The sequence below is a fragment of the Strix aluco genome, chromosome 20 (genome assembly GCF_031877795.1).
Source record: "Strix aluco isolate bStrAlu1 chromosome 20, bStrAlu1.hap1, whole genome shotgun sequence".
Lineage (NCBI taxonomy): Eukaryota > Metazoa > Chordata > Aves > Strigiformes > Strigidae > Strix > Strix aluco.
The window spans coordinates 14353978-14375494 of NC_133950.1; the positions used below are offsets into that span (position 1 = coordinate 14353978).

Genomic DNA, 21517 nt, shown 5'->3' on the forward strand with positions numbered 1-21517 from the left:
TGTAATCATACACAAAATTTCTATTCAAACTTTGCTGGACAGTTGTTTTTTCCTACATTGTCTTTGATTTTTTTTTTTCTTTCCACACTGTCATTATGCTCTGAGAATAAATATGACAGACATGAATACTAACAAGGGACACAGAAGATGGTCTAAAATACGTCTATCAGCCACTCTACCAGCTTGTCGATACCTGGCATAGCGTACATTTCAAAAACAGCATTGAAAGAAAAGCTGGAAGACAAGAACCTAGGTTTTGACTATAGATTTCTTTACCTTCACTTTTCATAAACCAACAAGCAACACAGACATAGCATTTAAAAAATGTGTATCTTCATTTCTGATAGCTTCAACATATCTCCCGCACATCTCCTGCCAAAAAGTAAAAAAATAAAATCTATACATGTAAATCTCATAGTTCCGCCCAAGCTAATCTTATCAAACAGACAAATAATCAGAGTCATTGCCATAGATCCAGTACCTCCTGCCTTGACAAATTCCAAAACAACAAGACACAGTCTTTTAAAGAAACAAAAAAATGTGTTCTAAGAGATGCCAATGGTTAAAAATGGATTTATTTCTCAAAGGAAAAATTGCTTGTCTGAGCTGGAGCCTCGTGATGCAAAGAGCAGATCTGACATGGTGATATTTGGCGTTCTCTTTATCTCCCTTTTAGATGATGATGAGCATGAATGGATCATTCGGACCTGCCGGAAAGCTTTGGATGAAACGATTGAACATAAACCAAAACCATGAAAACAGTTTTTGCTAGATGATAATATTCCAAAGCAGGTAATCTGATTCACAGTAAATCTAATTTGTCCTCGTGGCTTTGTCTCACCCTTTCCCTCTACAGGAATATAATCTTTTTGTCATCTTTGTCAGCACAAACAAAAATGGAAATAATCATTTAATCAGTCATGCTGAGAAAAAGCCATGGAAAAAAAGCAGACTGTACTCACAATAATATTCCTGAGAGGTGTGTAGAGTAGTATATATAAACGTTATTAAGCCTGAAAACAATTTGTTAAAAAGAGTGCCTCAGATTCAGTGTTGAAGTCATTCAAATCCATCTTAATCAACATTATTTTCCCAGATTTTAGTTAGCTGTCCTGGTGAATTCCTTTCCTCTCTTTTTGCTCAGTACTTTGATATTGATTGATCATTGTAATAATGTACACCAGAGGTATTCTTTAATGACTGGTTTGCTAACTAGGAAATTATATCCATTTACTACGAACGTTTGTTGAACTCTCCTGAAGCCAGAGTTTAACAAAATAATAAAAGAGGAAAACTGGGTGGGTTGCTGCTTGATTAGTAAGCCAGAAAGTATTTAAAAATAAAATAAAATGGAATTACATCATTTTCTGGATGTAAGTGCCAGCACTTCTACTTGCATTAACTTTATTTATTACACAAATAAGACATTTACAAAGCACAACATTAAAAGTATGTAACAAAACAGACATTGGTTTTACAAAAAAGTGCTTACAATTTAGTTTTACTTTTTTAAAATAAATATTAGTCTTGACTGTCCACTCATTCAGAGAAATTTTTTTTTAACCATTGTAGCCAAGACATGCAGAATTGCAACATGCTACAACAAAATGATTGGCGGATGAAATAAAACTGATGTGTCTATAGTTGGCATCCTACAGATATATCACTGATAGTAGTGCAGGATTTGTTCCCACTCCCCCGTCCCAACTAGTAAGTTGTGTAAGCACCTTTAGCTCGGGCATTGGGGTTAACCAGCATGAGCCGAAAAAAAAAAAAAAAATTGGCAATAAAACTGTAAACCATTCCACTTCAGACCCTAGCCATATTTAGTTACCTTATTAAACTTGAGTGAAAAGCCTTTCACTGGCTATCCTCATTGCATTTTGTCTGCAAAAGGTTTTGTAAATAGCAACTGGAAAAGTTTAGTACGTGGAGTCTGCATTGCTGCACCAGAACCCATTTGGCAATTGCTGAACAAACTAAGAAAATGAAAATGATTTTAATTTTATTTTTTTTTAATCTACAGACAGGAGATGAATGCAAATGACCTGAGATAAGGTTTGGTTCAGTGGCAACAGTCAGTGTGAAATATGTTGTGAAACAATGTATTGAATAAATTAGAGGATTTCTTACATTCTTGGTACAGTTGAGTATTTTCCATACACATAATTAGCTCTAAAACTGCACAAGCTGAATTGCTTCCAGTTTTTTGCAAACAATTTGGGCTTAATATAAACAGAGCCTGATTTCTGAATTAGCAAAGCTGCTCCTGGCTACTTATGGGGGAAGGTGCCCCGGAGCACAGTCTGTGCGGGGCAGCTCGCCCCACGGGCAGTGGCGAGTCCACTTCCACCAGAGAGAAGCCCCTACGCTCCCTCGGCCCTGCGCCTCGCACTCCAGGCCTGGCAGTGGTATCGGTTACAAAAACTTTGATAGACAGTACATTTCACAAGTGGGGTTTTTTCTGATGAGTAACTAAGTTGATATTTAGCAGATACACATTTAATAGTTTCCCTTTCATTGCACCGCCGAGACAGAAGAGAAATGCATCAAACCATTTTCTCCCTCAACAACACCGTTGTGGAAATCTCAAGTACTGTGGGATGTCAGGTCAAGTTACAGCCTGAAGTCTCTCCTTCAGTCTTAAATGAAATAACTACCCATTCGTTTATGGCACTAGTTCCACAACTAAACAATCATTAGGATGTGCGAGCACAAACGGAGAAGAAAGTCGGGCCCTGGTGACCCTGCCGACCACCACCAGCGTCTTAAGGCTGTTGCGTGCAGACGCCGCAATCCCCCTCAACCTTGCGATTACAAACGCTCCACCAATGGCCAAAAACGGGGACACCCGTCCTTCACTCATTGCTACGGACAAGGACAAAAGTGACTGCAAGGGTGCAACTGGTGCCTGTCCCCTCCCCGAGGGGACGCCTCTGCAGCAGTGGTTCCAGTCCGGTCAGGCGCGCGGGAGTGCCTTGTCACTGGCCACACACTGGAAATGGTTATTTGCACGTCAGGAGGCGACAATAATACTTTGCAGACTTAATTTCCTCTCTCCTTTCAAATGTTATTTTAAATTGGGGATAGAGCTGCTAGCTGCTGGCTGCAATTAGACAGAATACTGGCCTAACTGTCCAAGGTATTACCATCATGCACTCTCTGTATTTTTTTTAATATATATACATACCCACACACAGAGGTATGTGTGTGTATATATATCTCTATATATATTTGTTCCAACGAATATCAATGCATGCTTGTGCTCGGTTATTTCTCAAACCAAGAGATCTCGGTGGCCACCTCAGCAGACGTCCGCGCCTCCCCGCGCCGCTCCCCGTGCGCTCAGAGCGGCGAGCGTGCCTCGTGCCTCGCCGTCAGCTGGAGCCGCGCGTCCGGCCGTCGGTGTCACACGGAGCTCGGGGGCACGGTCAGGAGCAGGCTCACCATGTGTGCAATACGGCCTGGCCAAACCAGTGGGATGACTTCCCACCCGGCCGACGTTGGAGATTGATCCAGGATCTCCCAGAGAGAAAAACACATGTATCTACAGTTCGAATTAAAAACAAGTTACGTAACGGATGGATTCCTGTCTTCTGTTCCTCAGGCACAGTTCAGTCACATTATGCACTAACTGTGGCTCATAGTGGGCTTTCACATTCTTGGAAACGTGGCCTCACAGACACTTAGCAGCAAGACAGACCCCTGTGCTTGCATGGAGAGAGGTTTCCTTACAGACCTGCTCTTGGCGTGGTGCAAACTGAGAAGGGCTGGCAAAGGTTACTTGTTTACTTTTTGTTATTACCGTCAATGAAGGATCGTTTCAGAGTTTTTTCCTGATTTGGGGCCAGAGTGCTGAGCACTTCCTTTGCTGTTGCAATGAGCCCTGCGGTGCCTGCCCTGCCGGCAGCCGTTCTCCTGGGCTGCACCTTCGTCCGAGGACTTGGCAGGAGCAAGAGCTGTACTCCAGCAAGGGAGAACAGGCAGCGGGAACCAGCGCGGTGCTGCCAGATAAAGGAATATGCCATCACCTTGCTGTCCACTCAGCTAGCGACTGTTCCTGCTGGCCTTACTGCACTTTTCACCTTTTTTAACTGGGTCTCCGGTTTCTACCCCACTGTTTCCACTGACTGAACTTGGGTCCACACCAGGGCAGAACATTTCTACACCTTTGCGGCCAGCTTCCATTGGGATTCCCAGTCCCAGAGTATGGAGTGTCTGAGAGTTTTGTGTAGGTACATTCTGAAATCACCCATTTGTGATCCAATATGACTCCAAGGAAATAAAGTAGCTTGTTAATAAAGAATAAGAGTAAAAAATTAAAAAAAAAAAAAGATTTGGCAGATGGCTGTGAGAGGAGATATTCAGTGTTCTAAGAACAAGTCAGCAATCAAAAACTTCAGGGTGCTAAACCTGGCTCTGCCACCAACCCCCAGGGTTCCTCTCAGTTTAGGACATCTCAGTTTCCCCTCCTATAAAATGGGGGGGAAAAACACTAAGATTTACTTACCTTAGAGTGATCAAAGGACATGTGATTCTAAAGCACTTTGAGGAGGAAGAAAAACTGCCTATTTCCAGCTGGCATCGTGTTTTCCACTTAGTGGAGTCTCAGCTACCCACGAGTTTGGCTCAGGAAGGTCTGTGTATATATTGAGTTGCTGAGACAAAAAGCCCATTTCAGATTTCACACATGCAAGTGGAAATAAGGAGGGATGTCCGAGAACCGACAGCGCTTCACTGGTGCAAAAAGAGAATCAGGCCAAACCACGTAAATTCCTCCTTCCTTTATGTTCAGAGGTGATCATTGACCCCCCCGAGACTCAGCATGTTCTGGTTTGTTCGTATTCCCATGGGTTTGGGAGCAAGATTTGCAAGCACAGTAGAGTCACTAATTTTGACTGTGTCTGGCATTGCCTTGGAGAGACTCACGGTCATTCTACAAGTCCACAAGAAACAAGTGAAAAATGTAACTCTGCACTCAACACACACATACACAGAGTGTCGCTGGAGAAATAATAGTGGATGTTAGGTGCTGGTCAATGGAAATAACTGAGAATGCTGGATCTGAGTTTCTCCTGCATGACTGATAACAGTTGCCTTGGGCCGACGCCGTGTTTCAGCGGCTGAGGGGCAGTGGTGCTGGTAGCGCCATGGGCAGGTGAGGAAGAGTTCGCGCAGTCAGTACTGAAAGAGGATGACCTAGTGGGAAAAACGGGAGTGGAGCGTTAGCTGCTTTCAGAGGCAGACAGCCCTCGCAATGAAAACGCGTTTTCAGGGTCCGACAGAACAGACATGTGCCCCACGGGCGCCCAGGCAGCCGCTTCCCCATGGAAAACCCTCTCTGGAGCCAGTGGCTGCCCACCTGCTGCCAGCCCTGCCCACAGAACGGAGCCGGCCGGGGCAGGCACAGGCGGTAGCAGCACGCAGCCCGAGAGCGAGCTGCACCTCCGGGCACACCTTTAGCTGTGAAGCTGTATCATACCGGGCACACGCTGAAACCAGCATTTATTTGCTCTGTGATACAGCAGCTACCATGAAAGATGAAGACCACTGCCAGTGGTCCTTACTCTATCTGCCCTCACTTGCTAATCAGCACAGGCCTCCCTCACAGCACTGTACCTCGCTGCTCAGCAAATACAGCGTCTGCCCTCGCCATCAGTCGGGGGAAGCAGCCGCTGAGCTGGTCACAACTGGGTTCTCCCACAGCCGCTGCGCTGGGTACCTCGAGAGGAGCGGGGCTGTGTGCCCCACGCGCAGAGGGAAACGGAGACTTAACGTTTGCATGTGTTTTCCCAGGATCTCAGCTATCACTGCTTTTAAAAAAATTTTGGATGTGGAAAAAGAGGCTGCTTCAGGTTTCAGGAATTCAACATGCAAGTGATTGTTTGGAAAAGGAGCTGGTTGGGGGGCAGCTCCATGTCCTGAGAACCCAGTTCTGCAACAGCTGCAAGCAAGTAATTACATTTAAATCACAGGAGCTACTTGCTGCAGTGAAGTTTCTCTGAATGACAGCACCAGGACTGTATAATATTTTCCAAAAACTCTCCAGCTTGCTGTGCAGATATCATGACAAAATGGTAGCATTTAGACTGAAAAAGTGACTTTGCTGTGCCCCTGCTTGTGCTTATCGAAGCGGAGCTCAATAAGCTACCACTGCTGCACTGGTTCAGAGAGAGATCTGAAAAGAGAGATGCTGAGAACTCCTAATAGTAAAGACAAAATCTAAAACCAGTAAGAATTGCCAAAGGCTCAGTGTTTCCTCAAAACGAAGCCACTTAAACTTGGATCCTAAATAAATTCTTGTGAGCCTAAGCATGTTTCAGAAGTCTTGCCCCAAAGTAAGTTGTGTGTTAGAACAGACAAGATACTTTAAATGCTGAACAGAAAAATATCAATATGCAATATTGTTTCCTGGCCAGACATTGTGAAATAACATTCCTACTTCAGATATTGTAACAGCCAGTTGTTATTTTTTTAAGCAATACTGGAATCCCCAAGAAATTAATCTTTCTTATTAACTCATGGAAAACTGGAAAGTTATCACATGCTAAAGGTCCCCCCTGCTCCATCGTTAACAGCCGGTCGCTGTTTGCACCGACAGCGCGTGCAGACAACTGAGGGACGGAGCAGGAGAATGGAGCTCATTGCACACGGGAAGGGGAGAAACCAGAGCGAGAGGAGTTCAGGCAGGAGGATGTCAAAAGCCTTCAGTGAATGCAGGCACAGCATCCCAGTACAGCACAACAACACGGGGTATTTAGTGAAGAACAACATGCCACTTTGACCAACAGTTGGTACATCAATCTGGGGCCACCAAAATTAAGAAGAGACACAGAGATCATGGAGAAGCAGTGATGCTGACAAGAGACAGCAGTGGCAATGGTGTTACACAAAAATCTTTGCTACAGTTGAGGTTTTGAGGCCCAAAGCCTGAAACAGGGACTACAATTACCTTCTCACCCCTATTAGATAGTGGTCCTTCCATGTCTGCTTTGAGGTGCACTGGTGGAGCAGTGTAGGGAAGTCTACAGTGCACTTGTCCACACTGTACCTGACCTGTGGATGAGAAGAGGCTTCAGCCTCTGTTACTACAAACAACACACGCCCTCCAACCGGCACAGTCAGGCTTCCACCGGGCAGCAGCTCAGGACACGCGTGGAAGAAGAGGTGCCCCATGGATCACAGCAGGAGCCACGTTTTACTACAGCCCGCGTGGGCGAGGGAGAGGAGAAGCCTCACAAGAGTCACAGAGCCAAAACCTCTGTCCAGATATGACCAAAGCTGCCTGCCACTCGCAGTGATTCATCGGCACTTGGCAACTGTTAGGGAAAGCAACTCTGATCTTGTGAGCAGGAAGGAGACCACTTGACCACCGAGCTCAACAGGGCACATTCACACCTCTTCTCCATGACAAAGAAAACACAAGGAGGCCAAGGACCAGTCAGGTAAAACCCAGGCAGTGACTTTCCTGGGAATGAGGCATGGAGGGAAAGAGGCTGCAGCAGCCCCCTCTCCCCTCCTTCTCTCATCTGGGGCTTCCTCATAAACGGCCCTTCAGAAAATCCCAAAGTTCATCAGACCACGAGGAGGAGGAGCAGCTTGTGCGCCAGCCATGCACCCGCAGTACAAGGGCGTTTTTGACAGCACTCCGGGCCGTGGTGCTACCGCCTGCTCCCGGGGAGCACCCCACTGCCCTGCCGACCCCGAACACCTCGCTGGCGGAGCCCTGCGAGCCGGCACTTACTTTCTATGTATCCGTGCAGCGTCACCATCCGGGCCCGCTCCGGGCTGCTGAAGGGTGAGTAGTGAATGTCATCGGAGAGCGACGAAGGGATGCGGGACGGGGGGGCTCCCGAGGGCGGCACCGTGTGCTGGGGGGTGTGTTTTTTATGGCGAGCTCTGCAGTTTTGAAACCAAACCTGAAACAAAAGCAGCAAACCCTGTGTCAATGGAGAGACCATTGGATTGAAGTGTGGTCCTTCACCAAGACCCTATGGTGGGTGTCTCTTCCAAGTATTTAAAAATAAGGAATCAAATTTAGAAATCTGCACGCTGAAATACCTCACCAGCATTCCTCCAGCATCCATAGCCTTGTATTACACTCACTAGAGCGAGAGTTTTGTCTCAAGACAGTACAGACATCAGGGTGCCTGAAGTGGAATCTCTGCTATTGATTTGTCTTGGTCAAAACCAACACCAGTCATCATTAGGGTCATTAATACTTTCAAACTTGTCACAGGAGTCACTGAGTGAAACACCCTGACGAGATGATGCAAAAACTCACATTAATGATCACACTATTCCCTTCCACATGGAAATAATTTCAACAACAAGCTGCTCCCTGAGCTCGATGGGCTGTGAAAGCCCTTGGTAACTGCACCGTACCGGCCAGGGGAGCGGCCGGGCAGAAACACCCCCGTACCCAAGCTTTGGCTGCATTCATCCATCCCTGCATATGCCAAGCTTTGTCCCTTCACAGCTTCCACTGCAAATGATGGGAGCGCCTTTAAGGTCGTATTTAGATTTTAACCTTAAACCCCAGCTAGCCTGGCCTAAAAGCATAGCTGAGATCAGCTGGGAAATGCGTGAGCATTGGCACAGCGAGAGACAAGAGGAGACAAAACCGAGTAAAAGCTTAGACTAGGAGAAGATACGACTTTAGGGATGAGGAAAACAATATTGTTTTAATCACTTGTGGTTTACCGTATTCAAAAACCACATCAGCAGAACATTAAAGCTGAGAGAGGAGGGTACTGTGGTGGGATACAGCCCTGGTCCATGTGAGCAGCAGGTATGAACCCTCTGACCATATCTTACTGCTTTTAATTAAAGGAATAGCTAGGGGATTACATCCTAGAGTTAAAACATGCATGGAAGAGGGCTTTTTTGTGCTAATGTGGTGATTTCTTTCTTATGCTTTAATTTTTGAAAGATAGCTTGGAGTAAAAAATCTTCTCCAAGGCTGTGCAAAGATCAGCTCTCTGAGGCTGAGCATGCTGGACCACAGAGAAGGAAACAGTCGTAAGCATTTGACAAATTGTTTCCTGTTCAAAGCGCCTTTAAAAAATATCCACATAAAAAATAGCCCAGTGTGCAGACTGCTTGATCTTTAGCTAAATGAAGAATCTCAATAACTGAGGCTCGAGCCAGATTTTCACACACAAAATTTAAATGTGTCATTGGCAAAACAACCCTGGACGAAAGCTCCAAATTTATTTTAATCAGTCATGGGTTTTATTGTATGTAGAAAGTATGTCAGCAGAACATTAATGTGAAGAGTATGAATGTCACCAAGGGGCAGAGCTGGGCTGTCTACGGAGACAGCGAGCTGGGAGCTGCAGAGGGGGCATTTCTCTCAGTCCCTACGGCACCGCGCTCCCTTCCCTCCTGAACAGCACAAGCACGGGGACTCCCCTGCCACCGCATCCCCTAGGGCTGCAAAACCCTTTTTCTTTAAACTTCTCGATCCCAGCGCTTCCCGAGGCGAGCCAGCTTTGCCTGCTCACAGCAAGGATGGCTGTTGACTGCCGGGGAAGCACCCGTGCCTGATGTCAGAGCTCTGGGACCGTGTGCTAACAGCAGCTTTCCCACCCAGCAGTTTACTGGGACTGGCTGGGGCTGTATGGGTTTTTCTTTTCATTGCATCATAAGGGGGGAAAAACAAATCAAAAACTCATGAGTGAGACAGAGGAAGGGTGGTGCTGGCATCGCTACGGGAGCCAGTGAAGCCGACGTGCCGGTGAGGCAGCAAGAAGCTGCTGGATGCTGCAAGTCCCAGGGTCGATGTGCGGGAGCGAGGGGCTACAGGGATGTGAGCCCTGTGTAGTAGCAGCCTTTTGGTGTACCCCTGTCTTCCCTGTGTGATGCTGCCTGCACCCTGCCCGCCCCCTGCCCACCCCCAGCCGCCCCTCACCTGAATGACTCTCCGACTCAGCCCCGTCATGTCCGCCAGCTTCTGAAGCGTTTGTGCGTCGGGGTTGTTGTCCTGAGCAAACTGTGCCTGCATGACCTGGGCGGGGAGAGGAGAGACGGGATCAGGATGAGGCCGGGGAGCCGCAGCCCCTCCGGCCCCCCCGGTCCCCGTCCCCCCCCCGATACCTGCAGCTGCTCGGCGGTGAAGGAGGTGCGGGCCCTCTTGGCTGGCTTCGGCTGGCTGTCCTGCTCCGAGGGCACAGCCCCCTCCAGCGTGATCCCGTTGCCTACAAGAGAGAAACCCCAAGTGCTGCCGGTCAGAAATTCCCCTGCCCATCACCCCGGTGTGCAACCGCCGCTCGACCGGGGGACAACACACCTGGCATCGCTCCGGGGGGGCACCCACAACATCCCATGCTGTGAGCAGTAGCCAGCACCACTGGTCGGGAGCTGCCCCGGGCTGCTGAGCCCCTCCACGCACCGGCAAGGAGACACCACCAGCCCCGAGGAGTTTACCAGTGAATTAAGAAAAACGCAGCAAGTTGGCGGAAGCCACAGGGACCAAGGAACAGGGAGATGGCAATGGGAAGACAGATGTCAAGGTGGTGTGTGGGAGAAAGCACTGATGTCCCACTGGCCCTGACTCATGGCCAGCACTTGGCTGTGTCCCCCAGGGAGCAGCTCAGAGGAGTACCCTGCCTCCCCGGGGCTCACCAACATCTGTCACTCCTGCCCCACGCTGTCCCTGTGGCCCCGTCTTCCCCTGCGGGCGCTGCCTCCATCATCGTTTCATTTGCTCAGAGTATTTTAACGGGCTTTTTGCTCCTTTCCTCAGCCCCAAATCCTCCAAATCCACCCCGACTCCTCCTCCAGGGTCCCAGAGCAGCGACAGGAGCAGCACCATCTCCACGGACTTGGGGTGCCAGTGACCCCCAGTTATGTGGTGCCCAGGCTCTGAGCAGCAACTGCACGGAAGGAGAATGTGCCGGGAGGGGACTGTCCACCCTCTCCCCAGGCATCAGGCTTAGCCCACTTGTGCTCGCATAGCTGTGGAGCCCACGGGGAGGGTGGCTGGAGACGGGGTTCCTCGTTCCTCACCGGGGTCCCTGCTGCAGCCCATGTTGTGCCCGGCCGCTCTCGGGGGTGCGGGTGAAGCACCAAGTGATGGATGAGGGAGGATGCCTGAGGGGGCTGGCGCTCGCCCCACTCCCAGGATGCGCCTGCACAACCCGGCGCTTGCTCTGCAAGCTGGACCGGGCTGTGATTGTCTTGGCTTGAGTTGAAGGACTTTCTCATATAGTTTGACTTGTTCTTTTCGGATGATGAATGGGACTCTGACTTCAGCAACATCTGTTTATTTTTCTTGTATGTAAAACCTCATGTGCAGAAGAAATTGCTGGGTAATTACTGGAGGGGGGGGGGGGAGTGTGGCCCTCCAACTCCGCAGCAACTGCAGCTCTCCAAAGCAATCCCACCCCCTTCTCAAAACCAGGGGACGCTTGGACACAGGTACCCACACAAGACACTTGCTGCGTGTCCCAGCACTACCTGACACTGCAGGGCTCAGCTCACACCAGCAGGTCCTTACAAGCAGCAGCAAACCCACCCCCCAGCCCTCAGCTGGGGTAACGGGTCTGCAGGACCCCCTGGCTCCAGACCCTGCCGTCCTTGCACCAGCCTGCTCCCCCTCCATCCCTGCTCCCCACCGCCTCGCTCGCCCCTCTGCAGCAGCCAACCATATGGACCAACACGCCGCGAGCCACGTCCCAAGCCGGGACCCTCCCAGCCCAACCGGGCACTCTGTTTTCATCCTCTGAACTCAAACACTGTAAACAGAAACACTGATTATTTTCATGTCAGGTTGTTAATGGTTCCCACATGCTGCACAGGCTGGGACATTGCATTTGCCTCCTCATGCCCACCAAGTGCTAGTGAGGGGCACAGAGGGCTGGAGCCCTGCTCTGGCTCGGGGGCAACGGCCCAGCACAGTCCCAGCCCCGGGAGGGTCCCGAGCATGAGGTCCAGTGGGAAGGTGGCCCCAGGCACTTCTCTCAGTGACTTTGTGGCTGCGCAGCATCCCCAGGCACCCTCTCCTCGCCCGGCACAGCACCCACGTGGTAAAAGCCAACAGCCTCGTAGTCACCGCGGCCATCACTCCCCATGTGCACGAGACAAACTGGCTTCGTCCCCAGCCCATGGGCAGGACCCGGCCAGGCTCCCTCCTGCCCCAGGCACCGCCGAGCTCCTGCAGTGCTGAGCCCACGAGGCTGCCTGCTCCCCTGAGCTGCTGTTGCTGCTGCATCAACATATCTCAGGTGCTCTCCATCGCGGGACACCCCCTGGCACTGCACCGCCTCGGACTAACCCCACCGATCTGTTCCTCTGAGCATCTCTGGCTGCTGCCACACAGGAGGATGGGGCTGAGCTCAAGGGGATAGGAGCTGTGGCACTGCGTGACCTCTGTGTCACAGACTGGCTTGGGAACGCCGAGGCTGGCCGGCTGCTTGTGGCGTGCTGCGGCGGGTCAACTGGGAGCGGCACATCCCCGGGCGGGCAGGGCGGGTGGAAAATGATGGGAAGGTTTTGTCGGACCGCCAGCTTTCCCACCTTCTAGATTTATGACTCACAGCCTCAAAATCCCAGTGGCTTCCTCACGCACTGCATGCCGGGCTGCACGGTACCGGGGGCTTGTCCCTGACCTTGCCTGGGGCACACAGGTCTGCCACGAGCCGTGGGTGCTGCCAGCACGTTGGCCACCGCCATGAGCCCTCTGCCAGCCCAGGGCCTCACGCTCAACCCCCCAGGGTCACCCATCACCCTCTTTTCACGAACATGGCAACCTGTGATGGGGGTCAGCGAAGGGGACAGGGATGGCCCCGCACAGTCCCCGGGGCAAGGGCCGCAACCGCGCTGCTGGGGCTACCTACCATTTTCCGCCGCTCGCTTGAGGTTCTCTATCATGGTGTCGTAGTGAATCCGGCACAGCACCTTCTCCTCCACCAAGCCGAACTCCTCGCCGGTGGAGAGCTGCCGCTTGCAGGAGAAGCAGGCGAAGCAGGCGAGGTGGTAGGCGTTGCCCCGTGCTCGCCGCACCCAGTCGCTGGCGTAGATCTGCCTGCCGCAGCGGGCACACTTTGTACCAAACCGGCTGCAGGAGGAGAAGAGGCAGGGTGAGGGCAGGCAGGGTGAGGGCAGGCAGGGTGAGGGCAGGCAGCAGGACACTGGGACACGGGCGCTGCTGCCAACCCCATCGCTTGCCCCCGTCCACCCCCAACCCCACAACACCAATGTGGGGAAGGGGCTGCAGAGAAATGGCCCCACCGATGCCATTCCCCCGCAACAGGGTGGTGCAGGCAGCAGTGCGGGCAGCAGTGCGGGCAGTGGCGGGGTGTGACTTGCCACGGCCCTGCAGCACCAGGCATGGCTGAGGTGACGCAGCGCCATGAATCAGCTTCCAAGCCCATGGGCTTTTTATTTTGATAACAGCCAGTGTGAGACTCGGATGGAAACTGTGTCAGAGCCGGTTCTCTCCCGTTGCCATAAATCAAAACATGTGTTTTCCCCTCACACGTACGGGCGCATGCATCTGCTTTTTCCTCCTACAAGGAGTCTCCTCGCTGCAAGAGGACGATGATTGTGCTGAAGTGAGTTACGCTGGGAAGTAGCTCAGCGCAATGAAGAGGCAGCAGGACGGCCAGGACCCCCGCGCCGGGCACTGGGCATGTGCAGGCGCTTCTGAAAAACCCCATTTCTGCCAAGATGCTGCCGGCCGAGGGCAGGCGATTCACGGGGAGCAGCAGCTGCAGCCCCCATGGCCCTGCGCCCCCAGGCTGGCACCTGCAGCACAGGCAGGGTCAGGCACAGCCTTGTTTTGGCTTCTGCATTTTAGTATTCTGCTGCTTAAAAAAAGAAATGCAACGAGCAGCAAGCAGCAGCAAGAGCAGCAGGGGAGAAGCGAGCAGCTCCTCCGTCACCGCAGAGCTGGTGCTGGCTCCCACACAGCCCTGACCGCAGCCGCTGCACCTCCCCGCTGCACCCACCACCGCTGCCTCGGGCTCCCCGGGGGCTCCCACCCGGCCCCCCGCCGCAGCCAGGCCCCCCACGCCCCCGACCCCTGTGCTAGCCGGGGAGCGGAGCCACTGCCAGCCCTGCCCGAGCGGCTCCGGCATCTCTCAGCGCAGGCACAAACCACTGAGACGACGGCGCTGAGCAGCAGGAGACACCCCACACCACAAGCCCCCCCGTTTTGGTGGGCCAGAGCAGCCCCGGCCGCCGCAGACAGGCGGTGGAATAGCCCAGGTCGAGCCCACCGCAGCCAACACGCGCTGCCCGTGTCCGGCCCCACACCACAGAGTTGCTGCCCACCGTGGGCTCAGCAAGATGCAGAAAGACCGTCCTGTGCTGGAATTACTAATTGCAAAAGTATTTGGGAGGAAAAGAAAGGTTTAAATTTTTCAGCCTGACCATAGCTGACTAAAAAAAAAAAAAATTTAAAAAAATAAAAGGGTTGCTTTAGAGAGGACATTTCTGTGCTGAAATTATACAGAGACTTAGCTAAGAGACTTCACTAATTTACTTCAGATGGGAACATTGTAAACTGACTTTGTGCCAGCTAGTTTATATAAACGCACAAACAAAAGAACTGTATTAATTTTTTATTTAGAAGTAAAGATCATTCCTGTAAATTGAATTACTTTGAACAATGTGCTATGTAAACAGTCGTACTTGCTGAACGGTATCAAACGAGGGGCAGGCTTTCGGAGCTAATAGCACGTGGTAATCACTGCTCCCCGCTTGAATCCCAGCCTGCTGCGGGGAGGGGGGAGCCCAGCACGGGGACAGGCACGTCCCGGCACCTCTGCCACCGAGGGGAAACTGAGGCACCAGGCACCGCACAGGAAAGATCACACATCCCCATCACACACCAGCCACGATCTGAGGGGGACACCCAGGCAGCACGGTGTCCCCCGGGGCTAGGCGGGACCCCTGGGATGGCGGCGGTTCACGGGGAGCAGAGTGGGGGCTGCAGAGGGTGCGGGGGCTCGTGGGGCCGCTGTCCCCTGCAGAGCTGCGGCACGAGCAGCGCCCGGTGAGGCCGGGGCTCAGCAGCCAGACGCCAGGGCTGCACAGGCTGCGGCACCCGCAACCACCGATGCTGCGCCTGCAGCTCTTGGCCAACACCTGCCTCCAGCACTGACTGCAGCAATCGGGATTTACGCAAACCGGGCTGAGCCGGGGCTGGGCACAGGCACCCGCTGTCACCCAACAGAGACCATCACCGCAGGGACTGCCAGCAACGCAGGAACGGGGAGAGAAACGCCTGCGAGCAGGCTGCCCCGGCCTGTCACCACGGGAAACAACGGCTCAAAAATAAAATACTTTAATTCACTGAGCTCGCGATAGCCCAAAAAGCCCCGTCCTCTCAGGGCTGCGGGGCACAAGGTGAGGGGCACCCCATGGCTCCTGCCACCCACCTGGCAGGGATGGGGACAGGGCCGCACTGCAGCCAGAGATGCAGAGCCGGAGGCTTTCCCTGAGCCCAGCACTGCAGCACAGGCCGGGGCATCACCAACATCTGCCGGAGCCGCCGGCTCAGGCCCCGCACGTGTGGTTTGTGGTCGGGTGAGTGGATGCTGCTGGCTCTCTGTGACAGTTAGCACTGGGAGATGGAAACTGCCAACAACATTACCAGGAGAGACTCATCCCAGAGAGACTCATCCCACCTCCCCCGGGGGCGGCCGCAACATCTGGGGCGCAGGAAGAGCAGAGGCGGGAGGACGCCCTGGTGCGTCCCGGCTCTCACACACCACTGGTACCCGGGTGCCGCAGCTCCCTGAGCCCTGCTGTCCACCCCTGCCCGTGGGGATGGAGCAAGGGCCACCCAGGGCCACCCACAGCTCTGACATCCCTGTCCCCTCCTGGGCCGGCTCTGTAGGAAGCCCCTAACAGAGCACCCAGAGTCAGCTGTGGCTTCCAGGCGTCACCCCAAACCGCCCAGCGGACTACCAGCGGGTCACCTCAGAGAGTCCATCGCCATGCCAAGCCACGGCGGTGCTTGAGCAGGAGCATCATCCCAGTGGGACATGACAGCAAGGGGCAACGGAAGCCACCTGGGCCACAGCCAGGCTGTGGGCACTGGCCCACCCACAGCACCACCAGCTGTTTTGCTGTCCTGGCCCTCAGGGACACGCGTTGGGGCCGGTGACCCCACGCTCACATGCCCAAGGGCTGCCCAGCGAGGCAGGGAGCCCCAGGGGTCACAGCGGGGTGCTGTGGGAATCACACCGGGATCACACGGGGCCTCCCTGCAACCGGAGCCGTGGGAGCTTGGCTGTGAGCAGCCCTCGCATCGCCCGGGAACGCAATGTTCTGCTCAATGAGCTCCAATTTTAATTTGGTTCTCCTCGAACCGACGGAGCCCTGGATGCCAAATGCAATTATTTGACAAGACACAGGAAACGGCAGCATTTGCTTAAAAACGCACACGAGGCCGCGGAGCCACGGCAGCGCCAGCACTTACATAGCCCCTCACGTGAACGGGGAAGGGAAGGTCAGACAGTCCAGGCCTAAATGCCCTCACTGGTGGGCAGTGCCCGTGGTCAGCCCCACGCCTGACGGCCCCCCAGCCCCGGCTGCCCACGGGCAGCCCCAGCTCCCGGAGAATCAGCGCTGGTGCGAGAAAAACCGCCGTGTGCTCCGTGCAGAGCGCATCATCCCACCACCCCTTCCCATCTGCTTGGCTCCAAAGACCCGCACGCGTTAGGATGGGTTTTCTGCTTTGCTTTTGAAAAAAAACAAACCAAAACAAAACAAAAACCAACCAAAACCACACACTTTATCTGCAGCAAATGATAAATAATAATAATTAAAAAAAAATAGCACAAGAGTCAGATTCGTGCTTTGTCAAGTGCCGGTCCCGGCCGTCCCGGGCTCGCCAGCCTCCGGGCCACGATGCTCCCGGGGCCATGAGGGCACAGGAGGGGGCCGGGGACGGGCGAGCGGCCCCCGAGGCGGGTTTGCCAGCCCGGGGGGTGTCTGCTCCGACCCGCCCCGATCCTGGCGAACGGCTCCCGGCCGCAGACCGGCACCGACGGCGCGGCTCGACCCGGCGGGCTCGGCCACGGCTGCCCTCGGAGACCCCCGCCCGCTGCCCCCCGCCCCGGGGCCGGCCGAGGCCGCAGTGAGCCCCGCGGATCTGGGGGTTGGGGGGCAGTGGGGTGGCCCCGAGCGCGGCCGCGCCCGCCGCACCGCGTTTCACCGGAAAAAAAAAAAAAAAAAAAACAACCAAAAAAAACCCACAACAAAAAAACCACCCAAACTCACCCATCTTTCTGTGGAAAAAGTACGAAGCGCAGCCTGGGAGCCCCCCTGCCCCCCGAACCAGCCGCCCAGGATTTGGGGGGGTCCTGCGGCACCTTCAGCGATTTTCGTTTTAGTTTTCCTTTGGCATCCCCGGCGCGCAGAGACCGCGCAGCGCCCGCCGGCTCCGCCGGGAGGGAGGGTGCTGCCGGGGGGGTTCTAGCTAAATGGGTTTATTTTTAACAGATGTTATTCGCTGGACTGGCTCGAAGGCAATTTAGAGAACCAGTCGCTATTTTAAAACCGCCTTTAGAAAGGTCCACTCTTAAAAAACCCAACATTAACGGCATCGGAACGGTTATTAATTAATGAAAACGCTGAAAGTGCCCCGAAGCAGCACAACGGCACCGCGGACTTCCCTAAATCTTTCTGCTGACAGTGAAGGGTATTTCGGTGAAATCACCAAAAAATAGCAGTTTTAAAATAATAATAATAATAATAACAACAACCACCACCGGGCAGGGCGCGGAGCGGGGACTGATCCGGCTCTCAGCAGCCCCCGTACCCGCCTCCGGGAACCCCGCACCCCGCGGCGGCACCGAGCACGGGGGCTGAGCCGCGGCTGATCAAGGATTTGGAGACCCTCTCAAGGAAAAACACTGCAGAAATCTCGCCGGTATTCCCGTCGCACGCCCTGCCCACGGCACCTTTGTCCGCGGAGCCGCGGCGGGAGGGTCCTGCCGAGCCCCCCGGGCCCCCGCCGCGGCCACTCTCGCGTCCTGCCGTGATTGCCCTTCCTGCCGGAGCAAACCGTGTTCCCTCATCCTGTGGGATGGGAAAAGTCCGAGCAGGGGGCTCTGATGTTTAGTTAAACCCCAGTGAGGAGCTCAGGATCCTCCATCCCCTCATGCTACTCTTTTTGGGGAAAAATTCGTGGATGGAGGTCTATAACCAAAAGAATGTCGCAGCCAGAAGCAGCCTCCCTGCGGGACACGCTCCCCCGGGGGGTGCGGGGCCGGGCCGAGCCCACCGGCACCCGGCGAGTGCCGGCCCGGTCGCGGGGCTTTGCGCTGCCGGTAATTTGTTTCGGGTCTTTAACACGCTCCCGCCACGGACGCGGCGGCATTGGGGGGTGCCCCACGGCCCCGAGCTTTCCCCTCTGGGCACCGCAGCCCGTTCGGCTCACACCGACCCGCCGGGCCGGGACCGTTCCCCAGGGCGAGGGGACAATCCCCGCGGAGCCGAGGGTCTGAACCCCGGCTGACGGCGGGGCGGGGGGGTGGGGTGTCAGGAACCCCTCCGGGAGGTGCTGCACCCCAAATCGCCTTCCTCCCCTTGCCCCGAGGGGACGTCTCTCCGGGGGAGCCCCACTGCCTTTTTCAAACCTTCTCCCCGCTGGAGCGGCCCCGGCCTCTCGGGCAGCCGTCGAGGACGCTGAGCCCCCACCACCACCCCAACCACCACCGGAGCCGGGGTTTCAGCGCGGAGCTGCCCCCCAGCCCGTGTCCCCTACCTGAAATAGTCCATCTTGCAGAAGATCTCCTTGTTCTTGATGTAGCAGCTGTGCTGCTGCCGCAGCGAGGTGCGGCACACGGAGCACTCCAGGCAGCGGACGTGCCAGATGAGGTTGTTCACCTGCGGCAGAGAAGGGGGCTGAGACCTGGGGCCACCCCGCCGCCCCCCGCCGCCCCCCGCCGCCGCTCACCTTGAGCAGGTACCGGTCGAGGATCTCCAGCCCGCAGCTGGAGCAGACGTTCTTGCCGGCCGACGGCGTGGAGGAGGAGGAGGAGGATGGCGGGGAGCAGACGGACGGCGTGGAGGGAGTGCTGGGAGCCGAGCGGGCGTCCTCCTTCTCCAGGGCGCCGGGCAGCGGCTCCCCGTCGGGCTGCGACTGCGGGCGGAGACGCATCGGGACCGTCAGCCGGGGCCCCGCCGTCCCCCGCAGCCCCGGCCCGGGGCGTCCCGACGGGACCCCGCAGCCCCCCCGGCATCCCCACGGCCCGGTGGGTCCCCGCAGCCCTCCGGTATCCCCCGGCCCGGCGGGTCCCGGTGCGTCCCCGCAGCCCCCCGCAGCCCCCCGGCCCCGCTTACCATGGCGCGGGAGTGCGGGTCGAGGCAGCGGGCGCTCCCCTTGGGCAGCGGCTCCGGCGGCATCACCTTGCGGGAGAGAGCGGGAGAGGGAGGCTGCGGCTCCATGCGCCGGGCGAGCGCGGGGCACCCTATATAAACCGCCTCAAAACAATAAATAAGAACTTTCTAGTGGCCATTTAAATCCTTTGCAACAAAAGCTGCGTCTCTTTAATGAAGCAATTTGAATGTGGATTGAATTCTCTCCCTGCCTGCACTTAACCCGGGCCTCTTGAAGTAATCGCTCGGTTCCCATGCGAGCCAAAGCGCTGAAAAAACCCCACAAACTACCTGCAATTAGAAATTGCCGTAAATGCCCGAGATAAGAGGTACCCAGAGTGTCAATTCCGGCTGTCAATCAGGGAATCCATCAGGCCACCCAAAGAATTGCAAATTTGATTTTTTTAATGGTAGTAATTAAAAATCGAAATTCTTCCCCCTCTCCCTCCGCCGAGCACAAAACGCCCCAGAAAACGCCGGGATGGAAAATCCTCCCCTCGGGCGCGGGAGGCAGCGAGCGGGCCCAGCCTCAGCCCCGGCCCCGGCCCCGCTCCCGGCCCCGCTCCCGGCCCCGACGGCAGCGGCAGCGCTCACCTTGCCCGCCTCGGCGCCGGCCGGGGCGCGGCGGCCCGGGCCCCGGGGCTGCCCGCCCTCATGGCTCCGGTGCATGGGGCGGGCGCGCCCCGCTCCGCCCGCCGCCGCGCTCCGTGCCCGCGGGCGGCGCGTCCCGCGGCCGCGGCAGGAAGGGCGGGGAACCGCGCCGGCCCCGCTCCCCCGCCGGGGGCGGCCGCGGGCCGGGCAGGAAGCGGAGCCCCCCCCACCCCTCCCCGCCGCGCCCCGGGGGCCGCCCGCCCCGCCGGGCCCCGCTACCTGCGGCGGCGGCACCGCCCGCGGGCGCGGAGTGAGTGGGGTAAGGCGGGGGGGGGGGGGGACACACGACCCCCGGGCCGGCCCGGTCCTCCCCCACCGCTGCCCGCCCCGACGGGGCGCACGGCCCCGGGGCAGCACCGCCGGGACCGGCCGCGGCCTCGGAGCTCCCCCCCTCCTCCCCGCGGCGGGGCGGGATTGGGGTGCGGCAGCGGGGATCGCACCCACCGCCGCGGCGTCTGCCCCCCCCCCCGCCTCTGCCCGGGCTTCATTAGTAACCTGATAATTCCCCGGCAAAGCCCCGGCAGCGGTTCCACCACGGAGTAATTGCAGGACGGTAACGTGAGCTGATGGCGGCCGGGGATGGATCCTCGCCGTTATTGATTTTGACAGCTAAATTGTTAACCGAGAGGGAAATCAGATGAAAGCCATTTTAGAATAAATACAAGACATTAGGTTTAAACATTGAGGTTGCAAGAAAGCCCGAGAAACCCCCAGGAAACTCAGCCCCAGGCCCGCCAGCTCGTCCTCCCCTCTGCAGAGGGGGCAGATGGACAAGTGCGGAGGAGCGGTGCTGAGAAAGGACGGTTTCAAGCAGGCTGGCAGGGTCTGAATCAGCTCCAACTGCTCCGGAAGAAACCCGTAGGAGTTTTCAGGGACAGAGGCATGAAGGCTGTCTGCCCCCCTACACGGCGCCGCTCGGAACGGGGCAACGCGGGATTTGTTCACATCTGAGAGCGATGGAGGGCGGCCGCGGCCCACCCCAAGGCAGCAGTGCCGGCGGTTTTCTCTAATAATTACAGAGCGGGCACTGGGGGCTCCCCAAAGTCTGAAAGGGCTCAGGAACAGGGTGACTTCAGCCCAGCCTCAGCCCTGGGGGCAGGCAGGCCCCTGCCCAGAGCAGGCAGGTCACTGGAACGGGAGTTACGTGGCTGCTGCCTGCGCTGGGCCCAGGCCCGGGCAGCAGGACTGGCTATTAGCAGCAAGCTCACCCCGTTTCTTACACCCCACGTGAGCACTGGAGCCCGCGGGAGGCAGCACCAGGGAAGCTGCGTGTCACCGAGCGAGCCAGCCGCAAGCCCCAGATTTGGGGCTGGGCACGTTCTGCGCTCCCGTGGGCGAGGGCATCATTCCATACCTGTCCCGAGCGGGGAGTCGCACCACAGGCGGGGAGATTGTTGAAACACCGAAGGAAAGACCCACACCGCGGGCGTGAACGTTGTCCTCGGTACCCACCTTGCCCCCGGGGCTGCGCTGGAAATATGGGGGAAGCACAGAAACCCGCAGGAGGCCGGGGCTGTGTGGCAGGGGC

The 21517-nt window shown here is 55.8% G+C and overlaps 2 protein-coding genes across 7 annotated transcripts in view; one reads left to right on the forward strand and one right to left on the reverse strand.

The window, feature by feature from the left end:
- MORN5 (MORN repeat containing 5) overlaps nucleotides 1-3576 on the forward strand; it is a 16356-nt gene extending 12780 nt beyond the window's left edge. For both annotated transcript variants that reach the window (XM_074846364.1, XM_074846363.1), the window contains 2 exons: nucleotides 677-792; nucleotides 2027-3576. In XM_074846364.1, the coding sequence (XP_074702465.1) occupies nucleotides 677-756 (80 nt within the window). In that variant the 3' untranslated portion in view covers nucleotides 757-792; nucleotides 2027-3576. The remainder of the gene's footprint in view (nucleotides 1-676; nucleotides 793-2026) is intronic.
- On the reverse strand, nucleotides 3412-20016 carry LHX6 (LIM homeobox 6). Of its 5 annotated transcripts, none has more exons than XR_012625855.1 (11): nucleotides 19933-20016; nucleotides 19303-19368; nucleotides 18917-19102; nucleotides 18725-18846; nucleotides 12840-13060; nucleotides 10099-10199; nucleotides 9914-10009; nucleotides 7745-7919; nucleotides 6953-7056; nucleotides 4511-5199; nucleotides 3412-3547 (listed from the first exon to the last, which is right to left on the reverse strand). XR_012625855.1 is itself a non-coding variant. In XM_074846360.1 (10 exons), exons 1-10 carry the CDS (start codon nucleotides 20005-20007, stop codon nucleotides 5179-5181), a joined length of 1167 nt encoding a protein of 388 aa, XP_074702461.1. In that variant the 5' UTR covers nucleotides 20008-20016; the 3' UTR covers nucleotides 3698-5178. The 5 variants fall into 5 exon arrangements, 3 of the variants coding, with proteins under 3 accessions (XP_074702461.1, XP_074702463.1, XP_074702462.1); XR_012625856.1 differs by lacking the exon at nucleotides 3412-3547 and adding an exon at nucleotides 3698-4004; XM_074846360.1 differs by lacking the exon at nucleotides 3412-3547 and having other exon boundaries at nucleotides 3698-5199.
- Nucleotides 20017-21517: the final 1501 nt, after the last annotated feature.

Coding starts and splice junctions, on each gene's coding strand:
- LHX6 (XM_074846362.1), bottom strand. CDS start 20,007: ATGCACCGGAGCCATGAGGGCGGGCAGCCCCGGGGCCCGGGCCGCCGC. Junction 7,057..7,744: donor GCTGCACGGATACATAGAAA/GTAAGTGCCGGC, acceptor TCTCATCCACAG/GTCAGGTACAGTGTGGACAA. Junction 5,200..6,952: donor TATCTAATAGGGGTGAGAAG/GTAATTGTAGTC, acceptor TTTTCCCACTAG/GTCATCCTCTTTCAGTACTG.